Raw genomic sequence first — 24,243 nt, forward strand, 5'->3', positions numbered from 1 at the left:
CCCTTAGCCCCTATTTTCTCCCTTTCTATTCCTCGCCAACAGCTCTTTCCTCCCACTATTTTGCCTCCCCTCCTTTCTCATCCCTATAAACAAAATTAAACTCCTCACCCCCCCCCCCCGGCCACCCCTTTCCTGACGCCCCCCCCCCTCGTTATCTCTCGACCATCACGCCAATATCACCAATTAGAAATCATAAAATGGCCTGGGGCTGCCACGGCCAACACACGACGCAATTTAATTCAATTTATCATACTTTCAAGCAGTTACACCTGCTATTATATCAAGAATTTGCATATTATTATATATATATATATATATATATATATATATATATATATATATATATATATATATATATATATTATATAAATTATATAAATTAGAGTTCTTCTCGGAGTTCTTCTACTTCCTAAACCCGGTCCGAGGCCAGGCTTGACCTGTGAGAGCCTGGTCCGAGAGCTTGGTCCAACAGCTTGGTCCAACTCCCGAAACCCTCCCCAGGTATGTTCCAGGTATGGTAAAAGATCTATCCTTCCTGTTCTGCCAGCCATTTCTTAATTTTTTTGAGCATTTTGTGCGCACTATCACCACGGTCACATCTGTCTAAGGCTTGTGCTTAGTCTGTGTGTATTGCATCGGTGTTGTGTTCGTCTTCCACGGCATCTAAGGTCATAGTGATGCTGCGACTGTGACAGGCAAGAGTGCCCTGTTCTGAACCCGTGTCGTCCAGGGTTATGGAGACGCTGGGATTGTGTACTCACCTAGTTGTACTCACCTAGTTCTGTTTGCGGGGGTTGAGCTCTGGCTCTTTGGTCCCGCCTCTCCTCTGTGTGTGTGTGTGTGTGTGTGTGTGGTGTGTGTGTGTGTGTGTGTGTGTGTGTGTGTGTGTGTGTGTGTGTGTGTGTGTGTGTGTGTGTGTGTGTGTGTGTGTGTGTGTGGTGTGTGTGTGTGGTGTGTGTGTGTGGTGTGTGTGTGTGGTGTGTGTGTGTGGTGTGTGTGTGTGGTGTGTGTGTGTGGTGTGTGTGTGTGGTGTGTGTGTGTGTGGTGTGTGTGTGTGTGGTGTGTGTGTGTGTGGTGTGTGTGTGGTGTGTGTGTGGTGTGTGTGTGGTGTGTGTGTGGTGTGTGTGTGGTGTGTGTGTGTGTGTGTGTATAGTGTGTGTGTGTGTATAGTGTGTGTGTGTGTGGTGTGTGGTGTGTGGTGTGTGGTGTGTGGTGTGTGGTGTGTGTGTGTGTGTGTGTGTGTGTGTGTGTGTGTGTGTTAGTGCTATCTGTTTGTGTAAATTTTTTGCCTCTGCTTTCCTACCTCTTTTATGGAGTGGTGCTCATTTGACTGTTTTTAGTGTGTCGAGAGATGTCACCAGTATATCTAGGACACGCCTCCTTACACGGATGGATGGTACCCCTCACCTTCTCTACTGGTACCATACCCTACCCCCCCTCCCTCCCTCTTGGTACCCAGAGAACCTACGCCCACACCAATATCACTACACACATCCTCCCCCCCCACACACACACACATCCCACGTCCTCACCCACACACACGCACACACACACCTCCCTCTCACCCACACACACACACACACACACATACCCCACTCCTACACACACACACACACACATATCCCACTCCTACACACACACACACACACACACATACCCCACTCCTACACACACACACACACACACACACATACCCCACTCCCACACACACACACATACCCCACTCCCACACACACACACATACCCCACTCCCACACACACACACATACCCCACTCCCACACACACACACATACCCCACTCCCACACACACACACACACACACACACATATCCCACTCCTACACACACACACACACACACATATCCCACTCCTACACACCCACACTCCCCCCCCCCCACACACACACATATCCCACTCCTACACACACACACACACACACATATCCCACTCCTACACACACACACACACACACATATCCCACTCCTACACACCCACACTCCCCCCCCCCCCACACACACACATACCCCACTCCCACACACACACACACACACACACATACCCCACTCCCACACACACACACACACACACACATACCCCACTCCCACACACACACACATACCCCACTCCCACACACACACACTCCCCCCCCCCCACACACACACCATGGCTGTCCCATTATCAAACCTTTATGGTAGTCTGACTTTGAATAAACAGAGCCTTCAGCCGCCAACGTCCAGGATAATACTGAAGAGCGAACACTGCGCTACCAGGCCCCTTAATATGGCCACTCTCGCCATATTTACATATACACATATTTCCCCCACTAGCTTTTGTTTTTTTTACGTGTCTATACCCCATGGTAAAGAGCATGAGCGGCTGTGTCTGTCGGTGAGGGAGACTATTGAGTAGTTTATACCATTGTGTAGTGACGCCCTGGTTGATACCTGGTTGATACCTGGTTGATGGGGTTCTGGGAGTTCTTCGACTCCCCAAGCCCGGCCCGAGGCCAGGCTCGACTTGTGAGGCTTGACTTGTGAGGCTTGACTTGTGAGGCTTGACTTGTGAGGCTTGACTTGGCGCCCAGACGGCGCCAGGGATGACCTAGGGGCTCCTCTTGTTCTTGGAATCAAAATGTTTTGCAAAACCGAGACGATTTGGACATTTCCGGTCTAATGTGGGTTGGCATTTTTATATTGTGTGGGGAGTCGGGGCGCTGCCGGTTACTGGAGGTGGTCTGGGTAGGAGAAACGGAACCCGGCCAACGAGAAACGGAACCCGTCCTACGAGAAACGGAACCCGTCCAACGAGAAACGGAACCCGGCCAACGAGAAACGGAACCCGGCCAACGAGAAACGGAACCCGTCCTACGAGAAACGGAACCCGGCCAACTAGAAACGGAACCCGTCCTACGAGAAACGGAACCCGGCCAACGAGAAACGGAACCCGTCCTACGAGAAACGGAACCCGGCCAACTAGAAACGGAACCCGTTTAACGAGAAACGGAACCAGTTTAATGAGAAACGGAACCAGTTTAACGAGAAACGGAACCCGTCCAACCAGAAACGGAACCCGTCAAACGAGAAACGGAACCCGTCCACCGAGAAACGGAACCCGTTTAACGAGAAACAGAACCCGTCCAACGAGAAACGGAACCCGTCCAACGAGAAACGGAGCCCGTTTAACGAGAAACAGAACCCGTCCAACGAGAAACGGAACCCGTCCAACGAGAAACGGAGCCCGTTTAACGAGAAACAGAACCCGTCCACCGAGAAACGGAACCAGTCCAACGAGAAACAGAACCCGTCCACCGAGAAACAGAACCCGTCCACCGAGAAACGGAACCAGTCCAACGAGAAACAGACGAGAAACGGGAAGACCAGCGAGGCCTCCACAGATAAGCCTAACAGGAGGATTCAACGCCTGAAAATTTTCACAAATGCGCTACGCTTTGATGACGGAATACGCATTCCGCGCCAGCGAATTCAAGAGCTTCACGCGTTCAGACTACATGGTCCCACATTTGCTAAATTATTGCCCAAGGTCCTACATATAAATATATATATAATTACATATAGCATTTCATCTCACTATTAATGCTGGACTTGCGTGTCTGTCTCTCTCTGTCTCTCTCTCTCTCTCTCTCTCTCTCTCTCTCTCTCTCTCTCTCTCTCTCTCTCTCTCTCTCTCTCTCTGTCTCTCTCTGTCTCTCTCTCTCTCTCTCTCTCTCTCTCTCTCTCTCTGTCTCTGTCTCTCTCTCTCTCTGTCTCTCTCTCTGTCTCTCTCTCTCTCTCTCTCTCTCTCTGTCTCTCTCTCTCTGTCTCTCTCTCTCTCTGTCTCTCTCTCTCTCTCTCTCTCTCTGTCTCTCTCTCTCTGTCTCTCTCTCTCTGTCTCTCTGTCTCTGTCTCTCTCTCTCTGTCTCTCTGTCTCTGTCTCTCTCTCTCTGTCTCTCTGTCTCTCTCTCTCTCTCTCTTTCATCCTCATCATTTCGCTCATTCCGCTAAGCGAATTAAACCCCAAAACACACTTAAGAACGATTACAAACTGCGCCGAAGCATTTAGAAGCGAATCCGAAAGAGAGAGAAATTAAGTCCCTCTCCTTTTTTCATATTACAGGATTAGCAAGGATTATCATCCAATCTTTTTTGTCCAACACAATACTGAAATTGAAGATGAATAATTAAGTAATAATATGATTTAGATGCGAGTACACATTGTAGGGTTAAATAGTAGAGATATAAGAGAATATATTGATTTACAAGTATTTTTGTAAATATTTCAATATTTTTGTAAATATTTCCTATTTTTTTTTGTAAATATTTCCTAATATTTTTGTAAATTTTTCCTAATTTTTTTGTAAATATTTCCTGATTTTTTGTAAATATTTCCTGATTTTTTGTAAATATTTCCTAATATTTTTGTTATATTTTCTAATATTTTTGTAAATTTTTCCTAATTTTTTTGTAAATATTTCCTAATATTTTTGTAAATTTTTCCTAATTTTTTTGTAAATATTTCCTAATATTTTTGTAAATTTTTCCTAATTTTTTTGTAAATATTTCCTAATTTTTTGTAAATATTTCCTGATTTTTTGTAAATATTTCCTAATATTTTTGTAAATATTTCCTAATATTTTTGTAAATATATCCTAATATATACTAACCTGTAGATACATATACAAGCTAACGGACTTTCAACAGTAGATATAACAGAAAAATAGATCAGGAGTCATTGTATTACACAACCGGCGGTTAGAAAGGCGGGACCCAATAGCTAAAACTCAATCCTGCCGGCACTAACAAGTAGGAACACACCGGTGGTCTAGTGGACAGCCCGCTGGGCACGTAATCCTATAGTCTGAGGTTCGATTCCCGGCGGAAACAAATGGGCAAAGTTTCTTTTAGTCTCTGATGCACTGTTCACCTAGCAGTAAATATAGTTACCTGGGAGTTAGACAGCTGTCACGGGCTGCTTCCTGGGCCACTATGAACACACAGCAGCTAGGAGGCGGGGTCCAGGAGCTACACCTAGCGTCACACACACACACAAGACCCCAAAACACCTCTAAATACCACCACTCAATAGGATTGAGTAGTAGGGGGGGGGGGGGTTATTAGCATAGTAATTAGTGCTCTTATATTAGTGCATACTAGTCGACGCTTCCCGTTTTCTGTGTGATGTTCCCGCCATCCAAGAATCAGCTGGATTTGAATTTGAGATTTCCATGAACCGTCGCCCAACGAAATTTCCCGCGCAAAAAGAGGAAAAAAAAAACACCATTAACCATCAATCATTCTCTCTCTCTCTCTCTCTCTCTCTCTCTCTCTCTCTCTGGTATCATATAGATGATATGTGTGTGTATGTAATATTTACACACACACACACACACACACACACACACACACACACACACACACACACACACACACACACACACACACCCTACAAACAAATAAGAACAAAAAAAAACAAAATCTAGATACTGGACTAAAGAAGGAAAACGAGAATAGAGGAAGATCGCGATAAACGGAACAAACGAGAATGGGAAGAGAGGAAAGAGGGGAAATATGAGAGGGGGAAGAGAGAGAGAGGTGGGGGGGAAGAAAGAGAGGGGAGAGGGGAAGAGAGAGAGGGGAGAGGGGAAGAGAGGGGAGGGGGGAAGAGAGAGAGGGGAGAGGGGAAGAGAGAGAGGGGAGGGGGGAAGAGAGAGAGGGGGGGGAAGAGAGAGAGAGAGGGGGGCGGCAGGCCCATGATACAGGGGGCCTGGAATGAGTCCCTCTCCCTTGTTTTAGTCAGACCCGCGCCTTTGATGTGATGCATTTGCCCGCGAGAATTATTCATAGTGTAGCTTCTGCAAACATGGTGAGAGCGGGGTGCTGGGGTGTGTGGGGAGAGGCTGGGGTGTGTGGGGAGAGGCTGGGGTGTGTGGGGAGAGGCTGGGGTGTGTGGGGGAGAGGCTGGGGTGTGTGGGGAGAGGCTGGGGTGTGTGGGGAGAGGCTGGGGTGTGTGGGGAGAGGCTGGGGTGTGTGGGGAGAGGCTGGGGTGTGTGGGGAGAGGCTGGGGTGTGTGGGGAGAGGCTGGGGTGTGTGGGGAGAGGCTGGGGTGTGTGGGGAGAGGCTGGGGTGTGTGGGGAGAGGCTGGGGTGTGTGGGAGAGAGGCTGGGGTGTGTGGGAGAGAGGCTGGGGTGTGTGGGAGAGAGGCTGGGGTGTGTGGGGAGAGGCTGGGGTGTGTGGGAGAGAGGCTGGGGTGTGTGGGGAGAGGCTGGGGTGTGTGGGGAGAGGCTGGGGTGTGTGGGAGAGAGGCTGGGGTGTGTGGGGAGAGGCTGGGGTGTGTGGGGAGAGGCTGGGGTGTGTGGGGAGAGGCTGGGGTGTGTGGGAGAGAGGCTGGGGTGTGTGGGAGAGAGGCTGGGGTGTGTGGGAGAGAGGCTGGGGTGTGTGGGGAGAGGCTGGGGTGTGTGGGAGAGAGGCTGGGGTGTGTGGGGAGAGGCTGGGGTGTGTGGGGAGAGGCTGGGGTGTGTGGGAGAGAGGCTGGGGTGTGTGGGGAGAGGCTGGAGGGGTGTGGGGAGAGGCTGGAGGGGTGTGTGGGGAGAGGCTGGAGGGGTGTGGGGAGAGGCTGGAGGGGTGTGTGGGGAGAGGCTGGGGTGTGTGGGGAGAGGCTGGGGTGTGTGTGGGGAGAGGCTGGGGTGTGTGGGGAGAGGCTGGAGGGGTGTGGGGAGAGGCTGGAGGGGTGTGTGGGGAGAGGCTGGGGTGTGTGGGGAGAGGCTGGAGGGGTGTGGGAAGAGGCTGGAGGGGTGTGTGGGGAGAGGCTGGGGTGTGTGGGAGAGAGGCTGGGGTGTGTGTGGGAGAGAGGCTGGGGTGTGTGTGGGAGAGAGGCTGGGGTGTGTGTGGGAGAGAGGCTGGGGTGTGTGTGGGAGAGAGGCTGGGGTGTGTGGGAAGAGGCTGGGGTGTGTGGGGAGAGGCTGGGGTGTGTGGGGAGAGGCTGGGGTGTGTGGGGAGAGGCTGGGGTGTGTGGGGGAGAGGCTGGGGTGTGTGTGGGAGAGAGGCTGGGGTGTGTGTGGGAGAGAGGCTGGGGTGTGTGTGGGAGAGAGGCTGGGGTGTGTGGGGAGAGGCTGGGGTGTGTGGGGAGAGGCTGGGGTGTGTGGGGAGAGGCTGGGGTGTGTGGGAGAGAGGCTGGGGTGTGTGGGGAGAGGCTGGGGGGTGTGGGGAGAGGCTGGGGTGTGTGGGGAGAGGTTGGGGTGTGTGGGAGAGAGGCTGGGGTGTGTGGGGAGAGGCTGGGGGGTGTGTGGGAGAGAGGCTGGGGTGTGTGGGGAGAGGCTGGGGTGTGTGGGGAGAGGCTGGGGTGTGTGGGAGAGAGGCTGGGGTGTGTGGGGAGAGGCTGGGGTGTGTGGGGAGAGGCTGGGGTGTGTGGGGAGAGGCTGGGGTGTGTGGGAGAGAGGCTGGGGTGTGTGGGGAGAGGCTGGGGGGTGTGGGGAGAGGCTGGGGTGTGTGAGGAGAGGCTGGGGTGTGTGGGAGAGAGGCTGGGGTGTGTGGGGAGAGGCTGGGGTGTGTGTGGGAGAGAGGCTGGGGTGTGTGGGGAGAGGCTGGGGTGTGTGGGGAGAGGCTGGGGTGTGTGGGGAGAGGCTGGGGTGTGTGGGAGAGAGGCTGGGGTGTGTGGGGAGAGGCTGGGGGGTGTGTGGGAAGAGGCTGGGGTGTGTGGGGAGAGGCTGGGGTGTGTGGGGAGAGGCTGGGGTGTGTGGGGAGAGGCTGGGGTGTGTGGGAGAGAGGCTGGGGTGTGTGTGGGAGAGAGGCTGGGGTGTGTGGGGGAGAGAGGCTGGGGTGTGTGTGGGAGAGAGGCTGGGGTGTGTGTGGGAGAGAGGCTGGGGTGTGTGTGGGAGAGAGGCTGGGGTGTGTGTGGGAGAGAGGCTGGGGTGTGTGTGGGAGAGAGGCTGGGGTGTGTGTGGGAGAGAGGCTGGGGTGTGTGTGGGAGAGAGGCTGGGGTGTGTGTGGGAGAGAGGCTGGGGTGTGTGTGGGAGAGAGGCTGGGGTGTGTGTGGGAGAGAGGCTGGGGTGTGTGTGGGAGAGAGGCTGGGGTGTGTGTGGGAGAGAGGCTGGGGTGTGTGTGGGAGAGAGGCTGGGGTGTGTGTGGGGAGAGGCTGGGGTGTGTGTGGGGAGAGGCTGGGGTGTGTGGGAGAGAGGCTGGGGTGTGTGGGAGAGAGGCTGGGGTGTGTGGGAGAGAGGCTGGGGTGTGTGGGAGAGGCTGGGGTGTGTGGGAGAGGCTGGGGTGTGTGGGAGAGGCTGGGGTGTGTGTGGGAGAGAGGCTGGGGTGTGTGGGGAGAGGCTGGGGTGTGTGGGAGAGAGGCTGGGGTGTGTGGGGAGAGGCTGGGGTGTGTGGGGAGAGGCTGGGGTGTGTGGGGAGAGGCTGGGGTGTGTGGGAGAGAGGCTGGGGTGTGTGGGGAGAGGCTGGGGGGTGTGGGGAGAGGCTGGGGTGTGTGAGGAGAGGCTGGGGTGTGTGGGAGAGAGGCTGGGGTGTGTGGGGAGAGGCTGGGGTGTGTGTGGGAGAGAGGCTGGGGTGTGTGGGGAGAGGCTGGGGTGTGTGGGGAGAGGCTGGGGTGTGTGGGGAGAGGCTGGGGTGTGTGGGAGAGAGGCTGGGGTGTGTGGGGAGAGGCTGGGGGGTGTGTGGGAAGAGGCTGGGGTGTGTGGGGAGAGGCTGGGGTGTGTGGGGAGAGGCTGGGGTGTGTGGGGAGAGGCTGGGGTGTGTGGGAGAGAGGCTGGGGTGTGTGTGGGAGAGAGGCTGGGGTGTGTGGGGGAGAGAGGCTGGGGTGTGTGTGGGAGAGAGGCTGGGGTGTGTGTGGGAGAGAGGCTGGGGTGTGTGTGGGAGAGAGGCTGGGGTGTGTGTGGGAGAGAGGCTGGGGTGTGTGTGGGAGAGAGGCTGGGGTGTGTGTGGGAGAGAGGCTGGGGTGTGTGTGGGAGAGAGGCTGGGGTGTGTGTGGGAGAGAGGCTGGGGTGTGTGTGGGAGAGAGGCTGGGGTGTGTGTGGGAGAGAGGCTGGGGTGTGTGTGGGAGAGAGGCTGGGGTGTGTGTGGGAGAGAGGCTGGGGTGTGTGTGGGGAGAGGCTGGGGTGTGTGTGGGGAGAGGCTGGGGTGTGTGGGAGAGAGGCTGGGGTGTGTGGGAGAGAGGCTGGGGTGTGTGGGAGAGAGGCTGGGGTGTGTGGGAGAGGCTGGGGTGTGTGGGAGAGGCTGGGGTGTGTGGGAGAGGCTGGGGTGTGTGTGGGAGAGAGGCTGGGGTGTGTGGGGAGAGGCTGGGGTGTGTGGGGAGAGGCTGGGGTGTGTGGGGAGAGGCTGGGGTGTGTGGGGAGAGGCTGGGGTGTGTGGGGAGAGGCTGGGGTGTGTGGGGAGAGGCTGGGGTGTGTGGGAGAGAGGCTGGGGTGTGTGGGAGAGAGGCTGGGGTGTGTGGGAGAGAGACTGGGGTGTGTGGGAGAGAGGCTGGGGTGTGTGGGAGAGAGGCTGGGGTGTGTGGGAGAGAGGCTGGGGTGTGTGGGAGAGAGGCTGGAGTGTGTGGGAGAGAGGCTGGGGTGTGTGGGGAGAGGCTGGGGTGTGTGTGAGAGAGGCTGGGGTGTGTGTGAGAGAGGCTGGGGTGTGTGTGAGAGAGGCTGGGGTGTGTGTGAGAGAGGCTGGGGTGTGTGTGAGAGGCTGGTTAACCTACGGTATAAATTCAACCTATGAAACTATGCAAATTAATGGCTCACACACACACACACACACACACACACACACACACACACACACACACACACACACACACACACACACACACACACACAAACACACACACACACAAACAGGGGGCCTGATAGCCTGGTGGATAGCGCGCAGGACTCGTAATTCTGTGTCCCGGGTTCGATTTTCGCACCAGGCAGAAACAAATGGGCAAAGTTTCTTTCATCCTGTATCCCCCCCTGTTACCTAGCAGCAAGTAGGTTCCTGGGAGTTAGTCAGCTGTCACGGGCTGCTTCCTGGGGTATGTGGTGTGGAAAAAAAAATAGTAGTAGTAGAAACAGTTGATTGACAGTTGAGAGGCGGGCCGAAAGAGCAGATCTCAACCCCCGCAAGCACAACTAGGTGAATACACACACACACACACACACTGTGTGTGTACTCACTAATAGGTGAGTACACACACAGATTTCGTTTATGGAAAAGTTTGGAAAATCTACGGAACAGTCACGATACATTTCGTTAATCTGAACTGAGATCGAATACCAAAACAACACTTAAACGCTTCGCTAATTCTCTCGCTAATGCCTGATAATCAATTATTTGTATTAATCATCATAAATTATTAAAAAAAAGAGGACATTCATATGATGAAGAACTCCTGGTGGGTGATCCCGAACACTTGGGGTGAGATAGGCCGGGCGTCAGGCTAATTAGCGGTACAATGGTTGGGTGATTAAAGTAATTACCATTCTATCAGGACGTGATAAAGCCGGACCCCTGTTTCTCTCCCTCCTTATACTCCTTATATATATATTCTTATTCACCCCTCCCCCCCCTCTCCGCCGCCCCCCTAGTTTTCCTTTGACACCTCCAGCCACGCCCACCCCACGCCCACACCATCATCACCCGCACGCACCCACGCACGAACACACACACACACACGTGCTGGGAAGACGGGACACCACGAGCGTAGCTCTCATTCTGTAAATACACTTAATTACACACACACACACACACACACACACACACACACACACACACACACACACACACACACACACACACACACACACACAGCAACAGATGATTGACAGTTGAGAGGCGGGCCGAAGGAACAGAGCTCAACCCCCGCAAGCACAATTCGGTAAATACACACAGATTGATTGACAGTTGAGAGGCGCGACCACAGAGCCGAAGCCCAACCCCCGCAAGCACAACTAGGTAAATACAGTGAGCCCCAACACACTGTATCCACCTGTAATGGTTGAGAAACTTGCCATGCAGCCAAAGATTTATAATAGATTTATATATATATATATATATATATATATATATATATATATATATATATATATATATATATATATATATATATATATATATATGTAGCTATGTATCTTACAGGCGCCCTGTAGCAGGGTACAGCCCCGGCTGTAATGAAGATCTCTGTACCTGGTATAACCATAGATCTATGGCCCTAAACACGCTATTAAATGCTAGTAAATAAACTTGCTCGACTATGAACTATGGGACCTACAAAGAAATGTTCTAGACGAAGCTTGGGTGTCCATCCTTGCACTGACTCACTCACACACATACACACACGAGGAAATAATTCATACACGAATGACTTAATTTTGTGTGAAAGGAGTCAACCCTCCGGCAGCAAACTCAACTATAGTGATAAACCACTCAATTATCACTAATCTCAACTACTTTTCAAGAAATGTGAAAATTATAAAGGAAATACAATATACGGATGACATAGCGAGTGTACAGAAGATTATAAAACAGCTAGTAAAGAGAGAGAGAGCGAGAGAGAGAGATCCTCCTCCCCCCCCCTGGATATTTGGAATTATGAAGGAAATACTGTCACAAAGAGATGGCTTACTGACAGGCATTTTGAGTCCTTTGAAGTCAGATCTGTGTTGTATGAACTGCGTGTGTTGGGAGTGATTTTGATCCCGGATAGGCCCAGAATCTGTTGATGCATAATAGAGAGGAGCGCGGCGGACATTTCTATAAGTTGATGGTCTGATTAGTTCCTATTAGTTCTCCTGCAAACTGTCTTCACATCACCCTGATATTGTGATGTATATTGTGCCCGGTATTTGTACAATTCCATGAAATAATATATACACGGAAGATACTCGAAGGCCAGGTCCCAAATTTACACAGTAGAATAACAACATACTGGAGCGAAAGATACGGAAGGAAATGCAGAATAAAACCAGTGAGGAGTAGAGGTGCCATAGGCACAGAGAGCACTGAACATCAGAGGTCCACACAGCTGTTCAATACCCTTCCAGCAAGCGTTAAGACATATTGCCGGAACAAAGGTGAACTTCTTCAAGAGGACCAACTGGGTTGTAGTGGATACGTGGGCCGCTCAGCCAACAGCCTGTTGGACCAAGTTACCACAAGTTGAGCCTGGCCTCGACTTATATATATATAATCATTTTATAAATTGCAAGCCTGCTATAGACCTGTTTAGCTTGCCAGTATTGTAATGATTTGTGTTATGACGAGAGTGTATGTGATTCCGGCAGGGGCAGCCCAACCTAACCAACCCACCTAACCTATCCAGGCTGTCAATAGATATAGAGGTTATCTTGGTTATCTTGAGATGATTTCGGGGCTTTAGTGTCCCCGCGGCCCGGTCCTCGACCAGGCCTCCACCCCCCAGGAAGCAGCCTGTGACAGCTGACTAACACCCAGGTACCTATTTTACTGCTAGGTAACACGGGCATAGAGTGAAAGAAACTCTGCCCATTGTTTCTCGCCGGCGCCTGGGATCGAACTCAGGACCATAGGATCACTAGTCCAGCGTGCTGTCTGCTCGGCCGACTGGCTCCCTGGTTAGATATAGAGAAGGTCAATATTAAGACGATTAAATTTGTACCAACCCGTGTTTTTTTTTTTTTTTTTTTTGCTGGAGCCACCCCACACCATACGAAACCTGTGCATCTTCTCCCTCAATCATGGCGGCTTTGTCCGAGGTTGTTATTGTCAACAACCTCGTAGCTCATAAACTGTCTATTAAACAACGTCGCCATGATTAAGATGTAACGGTTTCGTCAGAGGTTGTGAAGATGCGTGATCAATCCTGATTCACATGACTATTGTTTGCTTGATATTCTACGTCATATTTCATCAGATATTACGTGTAAAATCTTCGTATATATTAAAGCTTACCATGCGTTCGTTCCGAGGATCACTGTCTCTGCGGTCCGGTCACCACCTCCTTTCACTCACCCCTCCCCCCCGTCAACACACCTGCCTAAACATGCGGCTTTCTCCCACGTTCCTCCATGAGCTCTTCTTTCTTGCGGCTTTCACTCATTTATTTCACTCCTCTATTGACACATCATTTATGGCACTCACATTTTTCTTTCAGACGCTCTCTTTTCTGACATTATAGTCTACCCCCCTTCCCCCCCCCCCTTTCAGAGCTTTAACCCCCCCCCCTCTCTCTCTCTCTCTCTCTCTCTCTCTCTCTCTCTCTCTCTCTCTCTCTCTCTCTCTCTCTCTCTCTCTCTCCTTACCCAAGCTCCACTTACCCGCTTGCTAACTTGACTGAAGATGCTTTTCCACCTCCTCCACCCCCCCCCCCCTTCCACCCCATCCACCCCCCCTCCTTCCACCCCCCTCCCCCTTCCACCCCCCACTCCCCCCTATTCTCGACATCGGCTTTAATAAGTCCCCAGATGTAGAGTTTGCCTCCAGAGTCCCCATTTCAAAAGAGATGCGAGTAAGGGGGATGGAATGGGTGGGGGAAGGCACACGGGGATAAGGAGGGAAGGGGAAGGAGGGAAGGGGGGGGGGTATGGAACGGACAGGGATGGGAAAGAAGGAGGGCAGGCTATGAATTGGGGAAAATCGATAATATTTAGCGTGAAATTCCCCCCGTCTCCCATTGTTCCAAGTCCCCAGCTTTCAAATGAAGATATTTCTCAAGAGCCACTCAGAGCGAAGCGCGCGCCCTCCGTATTGGTTCGTGTCCCGTTCTCAGAAAGGATCGTCGCTGTGCGTGCGTGCGTGTGCGTGCGTCGCCTGATGCGATCATTCAGCCAACCCCAGAGAAGGATTGAGATTGTGATGATTGGAGTGATGGTGAGGTGGGGATTAGGAGAGGGGGATTGGGGGGATGGAGTTGTAGAGGTGAGAACGATAAAGACATATGTGAGAAGCCAAGTCGACCTGGCCCGTTCTGTAGCTGGTCCTGTAGGCCTATGGGGCCCGGTAGGCTTCTAGGTCTACATAAACATGCTTCACAGACCAGTTGATCACCTGGGAAGGATTCCACAGGCTAGGGGAATCGAACTCTCGAAATCGTCAAAAGGTAATCCTCAGGCAAATAGGTCTCTGGCCCGAGTAAGATTAGTGTCCTGTTTGCTTAGTTGTTGACTTATAGCTTAGTGTTAGTTATTATGCCCCCAATACCCATCCCGAGGGTACATGCCGGGGCCCAAGAGCTGAACACCAGAGTTCATTTAGTTAAGCAAGTAATACTCTTGTGAAGCTAGTTATATAATTTATTGTGTGTATACATATACACAAATATATATATTTGTGTATATACATATGTATATACATGTATGTATATACATATACACAAATATATACACAAATATATAAGCTTTACAGTCATGTGCTCCACACCCACCCAACTGGGCGGCAGCTTTACAGTCATGTGCTCCACACCCACCCAACTGGGCGGCAGCTTTACAGTCATGTGCTCCACACCCACCCAACTGGGCGGCAGCTTTACAGTCATGTGCTCCACACCCACCCAACTGGGCGGCAGCTTTACAGTCATGTGCTCCAGACCCACCCAACTGGGCGGCAGCTTTACAGTCATGTGCTCCACACCCACCCAACTGGGCGGCAGCTTTACAGTCATGTGCTCCACACCCACCCAACTGGGCGGCAGCTTTACAGTCATGTGCTCCACACCCACCCAACTGGGCGGCAGCTTTACAGTCATGTGCTCCACACCCACCCAACTGGGCGGCAGCTTTACAGTCATGTGCTCCACACCCACCCAACTGGGCGGCAGCTTTACAGTCATGTGCATGCATTACCTACAGTCAGCAAACTTTGAAAACTTCGCTAAGATTCCCGGCAGCACATCATTATGAATGAAGTACTTACACATTTCTTGAACTCCATTGATGGTGTTCTCTCTAAATTCCGCGATTTTTTCACATTCATTTGAGCTCTCATAAAGGTCAATCTTTCTCCCTCCTTGAATAGGTCAGATAACTACCCACTTGCTAAGTACCGTGAACGGTGACCCTAATTACCACTTCTACCAGCATCTACCTGTTGTTGGGTTTCGGGAATCAATGTCCCCGCGACCCGGTTTCTGACCAGGCCTACTGGTTGGTTGGTAGACTGGGTTCCGGATTCACGAAGCAGTTACGCAAGTACTTAAGAACGTGTACATCTTTCCTCAATCTATGGCGGCTTTGGTTACATTATTAAACAGTTTACAAGCATGAAAACTTGTCAATCAACTGTTGTTATTGTTATAAACAGCCTCCTGGTGCTTCGCAGCTCATTAACTGTTTAATAATTGTAAACAAAACCGCCAAAGATTGAGAAAAGATGGACAGGCGCCAGATTCACGAAAGCACTTACGCAAACACTTACGAACCTGTACATCTTTTCTCAATCTTTGGCGGCTTTGTTTCCAATTATTAAACAGTTAATGAGCTCCGAAGCACCAGGAGGCTGTTTATAACAATAACAACAGTTGATTGGCAAGTTTTCATGCTTGTAAACTGTTTAATAAATGTAACCAAAGCCGTCAAAGATTGAGGAAAGATGTACACGTTCGTAAGTTCTTGCGTAACTGCTTTCGTGAATCTGGCCCCAGATTCGTAAGTGCTTGCATAACTGCTTCGTAAATCTGACCCCGTGGTCAACCAGGCTGTTGGATGCAGCTATTCACACCATGACGTAGTTAAATAGTACAAACGCAAGGGAATTACGAAGACGATAATCGAAGGAATAGGTGACATAACGGACGAAGAGAAAGAGGAAGAGAAAGAGGAAGAGAAAGAACTACAAAATGAACGCTACCATTTGCCGCTCTCCCCCCCCCCCTCCCCCCACTAGAGGAGGTACCAACCCTTCCCCCGCCACCCACACTGCCCAAGGAAACAAGGGAGCCAACAAAAGGCGTCGGAGAGGGTGGCAGCCCTGACGTCGGGCCCAGACAATTTGGCAGTTGCCATGATTGGCTCGTGAGAGATTAGCTGGCGACGCCAGAAACAACCCCCCTCCCCCCCAACCCCCCCCCCTTACCCATTCAACCCCCCTACTCATCAAACCGGCCATTATTACCCCTCTATTCCCCCCCCCCCCGCAGGCCCACCTGTTTTCTGTAATATTCCTACCACCTTTTTCCATAAAAACAAAAATAAATGCAAACAAAAAATTTTGCCATATATATATATTTTTTCAATTCGTGTCTTAAGGGAAAAGTGAGCAGTATACTAGTGGCGCTTGTTTCAGCGTGAATATGCGATATTGGTTGTATGTGTATGTATACATAAGTATATGTATTCATACCACAAAGCATATTTACGTCTTGAAAATGTGTCAATATATACAATGGTGCTCAGACTTCCTCAATTACCTTTCCTTGTGGAAACTTAAGCTTATGAATGTATAATATTATATGTGTAATATTATACATATGTATATTATATATATATGTATATATATATATATATATATATATATATATATATATATATATATATATATATATATATATAATGAGTGAGTGTGTGTGTGTATTTACCTAGTTGTGTTTGCGCAGGTTGAGCTCTGGCTCTTTGGTCCCGCCTCTCAACTGTCAATCAACTGGTGTACAGATTTCTGAGCCTATTGGGCTCTATCATATCTACATTATAAACTGTGTATGGAGTCAGCCTCCACCACATCACTGCCTAATGCATTCCACCTGTTAACTACTCTGACACTGAAAAGGTTCTTTCTAACGTCTCTGTGGCTCATGTGGGTACTCAGTCTCCACCTGTGTCCCCTTGTTACCGCGCGTGCGTGAGTGTGCGTGTGCGTGTACGCTCGCGTGTGCACTCTCTCAACTCCCCCCCCCCCTCCACAATCGCCCAACCAATTACAATTCCTCTTGATGCCCTGCTAATTAGTCAAATTTATTAATTACCTCTAAGTAGGACTTACCTGCATATTAGCTAATTAATAAGGTTACAACAGGGAGGTCAGGAGCTTACCTTAGACTCCGGGGGGGGGGGGGACCGGTAGACTAGGACTCGACAAACATTTACCCAACCCCCTTACGAAACCAGTGCATCTTTCCACAACGAGGTTTGGTTATAACAATAATACGCTCGGGTTGTGAAGTTTCTTGATTGATAATAGAGCCCACTAGCCTCTCTTCCTCCAGGATACAGCCCTCTAGCCTCTCTTCCTCCAGGATAGAGCCCTCTAGCCTCTCTTCCTCCAGGATAGAGCCCTCTAGCCTCTCTTCCTCCAGGATAGAGCCCTCTAGCCTCTCTTCCTCCAGGATAGAGCCCTCTAGCCTCTCTTCCTCCAGGATAGAGCCCTCTAGCCTCTCTTCCTCCAGGATAGAGCCCTCTAGCCTCTCTTCCTCCAGGATAGAGCCCTCTAGCCTCTCTTCCTCCAGGATAAAGCCCTCTAGCCTCTCTTCCTCCAGGATAGAGCCCTCTAGCCTCTCTTCCTCCAGGATAGAGCACCCTAGCCTCTCTTCCCTCCAGGATAGAGCCCCTAGCCTTTCTTCCCTCAAGGATAGAGCCCCTAACCCCTCTTCCTCCAGGATAGAGCCTCCATAACTCCTCTTCCTCCAGGATAGAGCCCCCCTCCTAGCCTCTCTTCCTTCAGGATAGAGCACCCTAGCCCCTCTCTCTCCAGGATAGAGCCCCCTAGCCTCTCTCCCTCCAGGATAGAGCCTCCATAACTCCTCTTCCTCCAGGATAGAGCCCCCCTCCTAGTCTCTCTTCCTTCAGGATAGATCACCCTAGCCCCTCTCCCTCCAGAATAGAGCCCCCCTAGCACCCCCTCTCTCCAGGATAGAGCCCCCTAGCCTCTCTCCCTCTAGGATAGAGCCCTCTAGCCTCTCTCCCTCCAGGATAGAGCCCCCCCCCTAGCCTCTCTCCCTCCAGGAAAGAGCCATCTAGCCTCTCTTCCCTCCAGGATAGAGACCCCCCTAGCCTCTCTCCCTCCAGGATAGAGCCCCTCCTTAGCCTCTCTCCCTCCAGGATAGAGCCCCCTAGCCTCCAGGGGAGGTGGGGGGGGGGAAGAGATCAATTCCCCGGTCACTCAACATGGGTCGTGGGCCGGAACAAATGAGCGGGTGATTATCAGGTTCAATGAAGCTTTTTGGCGCGTACGAGGAGTTGTCGATATGTCAGGGGCAGTCGGCCCGCCCGCCCCCTGCTGCTGCTGCTGCCAGGAACGCCCCTGCTGCTGCTGCTGCTGCCAGGGACGCCCCTGCTGCTGCTGCTGCCAGGGACGTCCCTGCTGCTGCTGCTGCTGCTGTCAGGGACGCCCCTGCTGCTGCTGCTGCTGCCAGGGACGTCCCTGCTGCTGCCAGGGACGCCCCTGCTGCTGCTGCCAGGGACGCCCCTGCTGCTGCTGCTGCTGCTGCTGCCGCCAGGGACGCCCCTGCTGCTGCTGCCAGGGACGCCCCTGCTGCTGCTGCCAGGGACGCCCCTGCTGCTGTTGCTGCTGCTGCCGCCAGGGACGCCCCTGCTGCTGCTGCTGCTAGGGACGCCCCTGCTGCTGCTGCTGCTGCCAGGGACGCCCCTGCTGCTGCTGCTGCCAGGGACGCCCCTGCTGCTGCTGCTGCCAGGGACGCCCCTGCTGCTGCTGCTGCTGCCAGGGACGCCCCTGCTGCTGCTGCTGCCAGGGACGCCCCTGCTGCTGCTGCTGCCAGGGACGCCCCTGCTGCTGCTGCTGCCAGGGACGCCCCTGCTGCTGCTGCTGCTGCTGCCAGGGACGCCCCTGCTGCTGCCAGGGACGCCCCTGCTGCTGCCAGGGACGCCCCTGCTGCTGCTGCTGCCAGGGACGCCCCTGCTGCTGCTGCTGCTGCCAGGGACGCCCCTGCTGCTGCCGCTGTCCCTCCCTGCCCATGGAATATATATATATATATATATATATATATATATATATATATATATATATATATATATATATATATATATAATTATTCCATGGGCAGGGAGGGACAGTGGGCAGGGAGGGGTACAGAGCAGGGAGGCGTTGGTAGTGGGCAGGTGGGTGGGCAGGTGGGTGGGCAGAGGGCAGGTGGGTGGGCAGGTGGGTGGGCAGAGGGCAGGTGGGTGGGCAGGTGGGCAGGTGGGTGGGCAGAGGGCAGGTGGGTGGGCAGGTGGGCAGGTGGGTGGGCAGAGGGCAGGTGGGTGGGCAGGTGGGTGGGCAGAGGGCAGGTGGGTGGGCAGGTGGGCAGGTGGGTGGGCAGGTGGGTGGGCAGAGGGCAGGTGGGTGGGCAGGTGGGCAGGTGGGTGGGCAGAGGGCAGGTGGGTGGGCAGGCAGGGTAGCGCTCACCTGCCCAGTAATGACGCCATAAATAAACTCAACAAAACGCGCTCAAAATTACGGCCTCCCAAGTGCTGACGCGGCCAGCATCCCAAGACTCATCCCGTACACCTCCCAGAGTCATCCCACCATCCCAAGACTCATCCCGTACACCTCCCAGAGTCATCCCACCATCCCAAGACTCCCAGCATCCCAAGACTCATCCCGTACACCTCCCAGAGTCATCCCACCATCCCAAGACTCATCCCGTACACCTCCCAGAGTCATCCCACCATCCCAAGACTCCCAGCATCCCAAGACTCATCCCGTACACCTCCCAGAGTCATCCCACCATCCCGACCCTCATCCCGTACACCTCCCAGTCATCCCAGCATCCCGACCCTCATCCCGTACATCTCCCAGAGTCATCCCACCATCCCGACCCTCATCCCGTACACCTCCCAGAGTCATCCCACCATCCCAAGACTCCCAGCATCCCCAGCCTCATCCCGTACATCTCCCAGAGTCATCCCACCATCCCAAGACTCCCAGCATCCCAAGATGAAGGGCAGGGATCGTCTGGAAACGAGGGCATGAGGCGCGGGCCCTCACAGACCATACCATCTGATTATACCATACCCCTTACGAAACCTGTACATCTTTCCTCAAAACATGGCGGCTTTGTTTACATATATTAAACAGCTGATGAGCTCCGAGGCGCTACGAGGTTGTTATAAGTTTGTTATAACAGTAACAAGTGGTTGTGAAGTGTTTTCCAAAGTCCTAAACGGTTTCATATATATAAATACAGCCGCCATGATTGACGGGAAGATGTAGCGGTTTCGGAAGGGGATTGTGTAAATGTTTGTCCAGTCTTGGGGAGGGGTGGAGGGCCTGGGGGAGGGGGTGGAGGGCCTGGGGGAGGGAGTGGAGGGTCTGGGGGAGGGAGTGGAGGGCCTGGGGAGGAGGTGGAGGGCCATGGGGGAAGGGGGTGGAGGGCCTGGGGGAGGAGGTGGAGGGCCATGGGGGAAGGGGGTGGAGGGCCTGGGGGAGGAGGTGGAGGGCCTGGGGGAGGGGGTGGAGGGTCTGGGGGAGGGAGTGGAGGGTCTGGGGGAGGGAGTGGAGGGTCATGGGGAAGGGGGTGGAGGGCCTGGGGGAGGAGGTGGAGGGCCTGGGGGAGGAGGTGGAGGGCCATGGGGGAAGGGGGTGGAGGGCCTGGGGGAGGAGGTGGAGGGCCATGGGGGAAGGGGGTGGAGGGCCTGGGGGAGGAGGTGGAGGGCCATGGGGGAAGGGGGTGGAGGGCCTGGGGGAGGAGGTGGAGGGCCTGGGGGAAGGGGGTGGAGGGCCTGGGGGAAGGGGTGGAGGGTCTGGGGGAGGGAGTGGAGGGTCTGGGGAAGGGGTGGAGGGTCTAGGGGATGGGGTGGAGGGCCTGGGGGAGGGGGTGGAGGGTCTAGGGGAGGGGGTGGAGGGTCTAGGGGAGGGGGTGGAGGGCCTGGGGGAGGGGGTGGAGGGCCTGGGGGTGGAGAGTAGTGAGGTGGTGAGTGAGAAACAGCATTGTGATGCAGGTCATGGAGGGAACCATGTCGGGCAGTAGTGGAGGGAGGGAGGGAGGGCGGGCTCGGCCAGCAGGCCAAGCAGGAGGGCACCCGCGCGGGAAATTGGCCGTCAGGACACGACTCTTCCCCCGCGGGGCATACCCTCCCCCCACCCTCCACACACACACACACACACACACACACACACACACACACACACACACACACACACACACACACACACACACACACCGCCAATATTTGTGGTTCCCGGGGGCGGCCGCCCCGCACCAGCCGATTACCAAGCAAATGTTGGAAATGTTCAGGACCCCACAAGGGCGCCTGGGCCCTACTACCATGTATCGAATAGGGCAGATACAGGGCATGAACACGGCTGAAACAGGGCAGTCTAGCCCGAAACAGGAGTGAAATGGGTTAGTCAGGTAGAGACTTGAGACAGGGCAGAGTCGGGGGGGCAATACAGGGCTGAAACGGAACAGAGTCGGGACTGAAATGGTGTGGTAACAGGGCAGAGTCTGGGTAGAGACAGGGCAGAGTCAGGGTAGAGTCAGGGTAGAGTCAGGGTAGAGTCAGGGCAGAGCCAGGGCAGAGTCAGGGCCAAGGAAGACCTAACCTGTCGTTCATCGCCGCCTCCGACCTCAAACTTGATGTAAACAAAGCCTTTAAGTGAGTCAGTAGGTAAACTGCTTCATTGATTGTAATATTGGTACCTCGAGATGGTCCCGTGGATCAATACCCCCCCGCGACACGGTCTCCTGGTCTGGTCAACCAGGCTGTCATACCCGATCGCAATCTGACGCCCGAATCACAGCCCAGTTCATCGATAAAAATTTCTCGGTATATTCTCGATCCGATCTACAGGGGAAAGGACACTACAATATTCCATATTCACACCAATACTGTGAAAAGAAACTCCGTTCATGTGATACCTGGTTGATGGGGTTCTGGGAGTTCTTCTACTCCCCAAGCCCGGCCCGAGGCCAGGCTAGACTTGTGAGAGTTTGGTCCACCAGGCTGTTGCTTGGAGCGGCCCTCAGGCCCACATATACCTGGTTGATGGGGTTCTGGGAGTTCTTCTACTCCCCAAGCCCGGTCCGAGGCCAGGCTAGACTTGTGAGAGTTTGGTCCACCAGGCTGTTGCTTGGAGCGGCCCGCAGGCCCACATATACCTGGTTGATGGGGTTCTGGGAGTTCTTCTACTCCCCAAGCCCGGTCCGAGGCCAGGCTAGACTTGTGAGAGTTTGGTCCACCAGGCTGTTGCTTGGAGCGGCCCGCAGGCCCACATATACCTGGTTGATGGGGTTCTGGGAGTTCTTCTACTCCCCAAGCCCGGCCCGAGGCCAGGCTAGACTTGTGAGAGTTTGGTCCACCAGGCTGTTGCTTGGAGCGGCCCTCAGGCCCACATATACCTGGTTGATGGGGTTCTGGGAGTTCTTCTACTCCCCAAGCCCGGTCCGAGGCCAGGCTAGACTTGTGAGAGTTTGGTCCACCAGGCTGTTGCTTGGAGCGGCCCGCAGGCCCAGATACCCACGTGACATTCTGTATTTTGAAGGTTCCCATAATCCAGTCAATCATATTCCTGGCTGTTGCAACATTTTGATGTCTTCTCTAAACGTTTGGGCTTCGTGACATTTTTCTAATTCTAATTCGACTTTTGATAATTCTAAGATCTCTGACTTGATCGCTAATTTATGCTGGGAGGTTTATGTTGTGTCTTAATACTCTGTTAAGGGTTTTTGTGTAGGGAATCGATTGGTGGTCATCATCCACGAGCACCGCGCTCAACAGCCTGGTTGACCAGATCACCAATCAGGAGGCCTGGTCAGAAACCATGCCGCGGGGGGGCATTGATCCACGCAACCATCACAGGTAAACACAAGGTAGAATTAAAGGTAGTAGCATCATGTTAAGTCTATCAATAGACTTTATGGATCTCTGTTTATAATGACTTTGTATCTTCCAATGAGGCAATAGACACCTCCAAAGGATCCCTAATCAACCAGGCTGTGATTCATAAGTCAGGCTGCGAGCCGCCGCGTCCAACAGCCTGGTTGACCAGTCCATCAACCGCCCATCAACCGCGGGAACCTTGACCCCCAGAATCTCCGTAAACTAATTGCAAGATAACGAGGCCATTTTCATGCTTAATTTGGCGTCCCCAGCAAGGGGGGGGGGATGACATGACGCCCTCATCACTAGTCCTGTTAATGGCTAGAGTTTGACTTACTGTCACCTCCTGAGATCAGATCTTTAGAGAATGTAAACTCCAGATCTTTAGAGAATGTAAACTCCGCCACATACAAGAACATTCTGAACACACTCACCCACGTCTCATAGCACTCAAAATGTTCTCTCTGCAAAGGAGACAAGAGAAGTATCGTATTATATACATGGAAGATACTGGAGGGCCACTTCCCAAATAAACACATAACACACTGAAGCAAAACACATAGTAGGAAATGCAAAAAAAAGACTCATTGAAGAGTAGAAGTGCCATAGGGAGCCGGTCGGCCGAGCGGACAGCACGCTGGACTTGTGGTCCTGGGTTCGATCCCAGGCGCCGGCGAGAAACAATGGGCAGAGTCTTTCACCCTATGCCCCTGTTACCTAGCAGTAAAATAGGTACCTAGGTGTTAGTCAGCTGTCACGGGCTGCTTCCTGGGGGTGGAGGCCTGGTCGAGGACCGGGCCGCGGGGACACTGAAGCCCCGAAATCATCTCAAGATAACCTCAAGATAACCATAGGCACAATTATACATTACTTCTGCTTCTCCATCAGAGAATTTAATATAGCAAAGTAGTGAGCTCCTCTTTCAGGTCCTCTTAAGATTTCCCACCGTCAAGAAACTGTCGTACTTAAGTGCCCCCTTTATCCTAACCAACCAGAGGACCCAAAACAGAAAACGGGACAGTGTGTGTCAATTTCGCGAGCCTCTGCCATTTTCTACTACAACAATTTTGGGCCTTAGGGAGAGTATACGTCAAAATGTGACACTATAAGGATGAATATTAAGTATGTTATTAAGTATTCAATATGTTGAATATTGAGTAACTCAACCTAAGCAACAGCTAAAGAAACTGAATAAGACTGAATAAAAGTTTTGGACCAACAGGAATAATTACCAATTGTGGGAAGCCAAAGCAGCCCAGTAAAGATTAGTTACATTAAACTGATACACATGAATGCAGATGAAACCACAAATAAAGGGGAAGAACTGTAGGAAAAAGTGGCAGAAGTACAACCCACACATTATAGCAATAACAGAAACAAAACTGACGGGTGATCCAGGAATCACTCCATGACATTAAGTAATAAGGAATGATAGGGTGAACAGACCTAGTGTCGCCCCACCACTGCAACCACACTCCAGATGGGATGGTTTAGAAATGGGAAATACTGTGTAAGTTATGATAGCAGGCGGGCTGTCCACCTTGCTGACACGGTGTTATGA

General features: G+C 52.6%; 1 protein-coding gene across 2 annotated transcripts in view; it reads right to left on the minus strand.

The window, feature by feature from the left end:
• Window positions 1-23,236, minus strand: part of LOC123747457 (protein pangolin, isoforms A/H/I/S) — an 84,000-nt gene extending 60,764 nt beyond the window's left edge. For both annotated transcript variants that reach the window (XM_069319329.1, XM_069319328.1), the window contains exon 1: window positions 23,117-23,236. In XM_069319329.1, the coding sequence (XP_069175430.1) occupies window positions 23,117-23,221 (105 nt within the window). In that variant the 5' untranslated portion in view covers window positions 23,222-23,236. The remainder of the gene's footprint in view (window positions 1-23,116) is intronic.
• Between the last annotated feature and the right edge of the window lie 1,007 nt (window positions 23,237-24,243).

This window comes from Procambarus clarkii, chromosome 92 (genome assembly GCF_040958095.1).
Source record: "Procambarus clarkii isolate CNS0578487 chromosome 92, FALCON_Pclarkii_2.0, whole genome shotgun sequence".
Taxonomy (NCBI): Eukaryota; Metazoa; Arthropoda; class Malacostraca; order Decapoda; family Cambaridae; genus Procambarus; species Procambarus clarkii.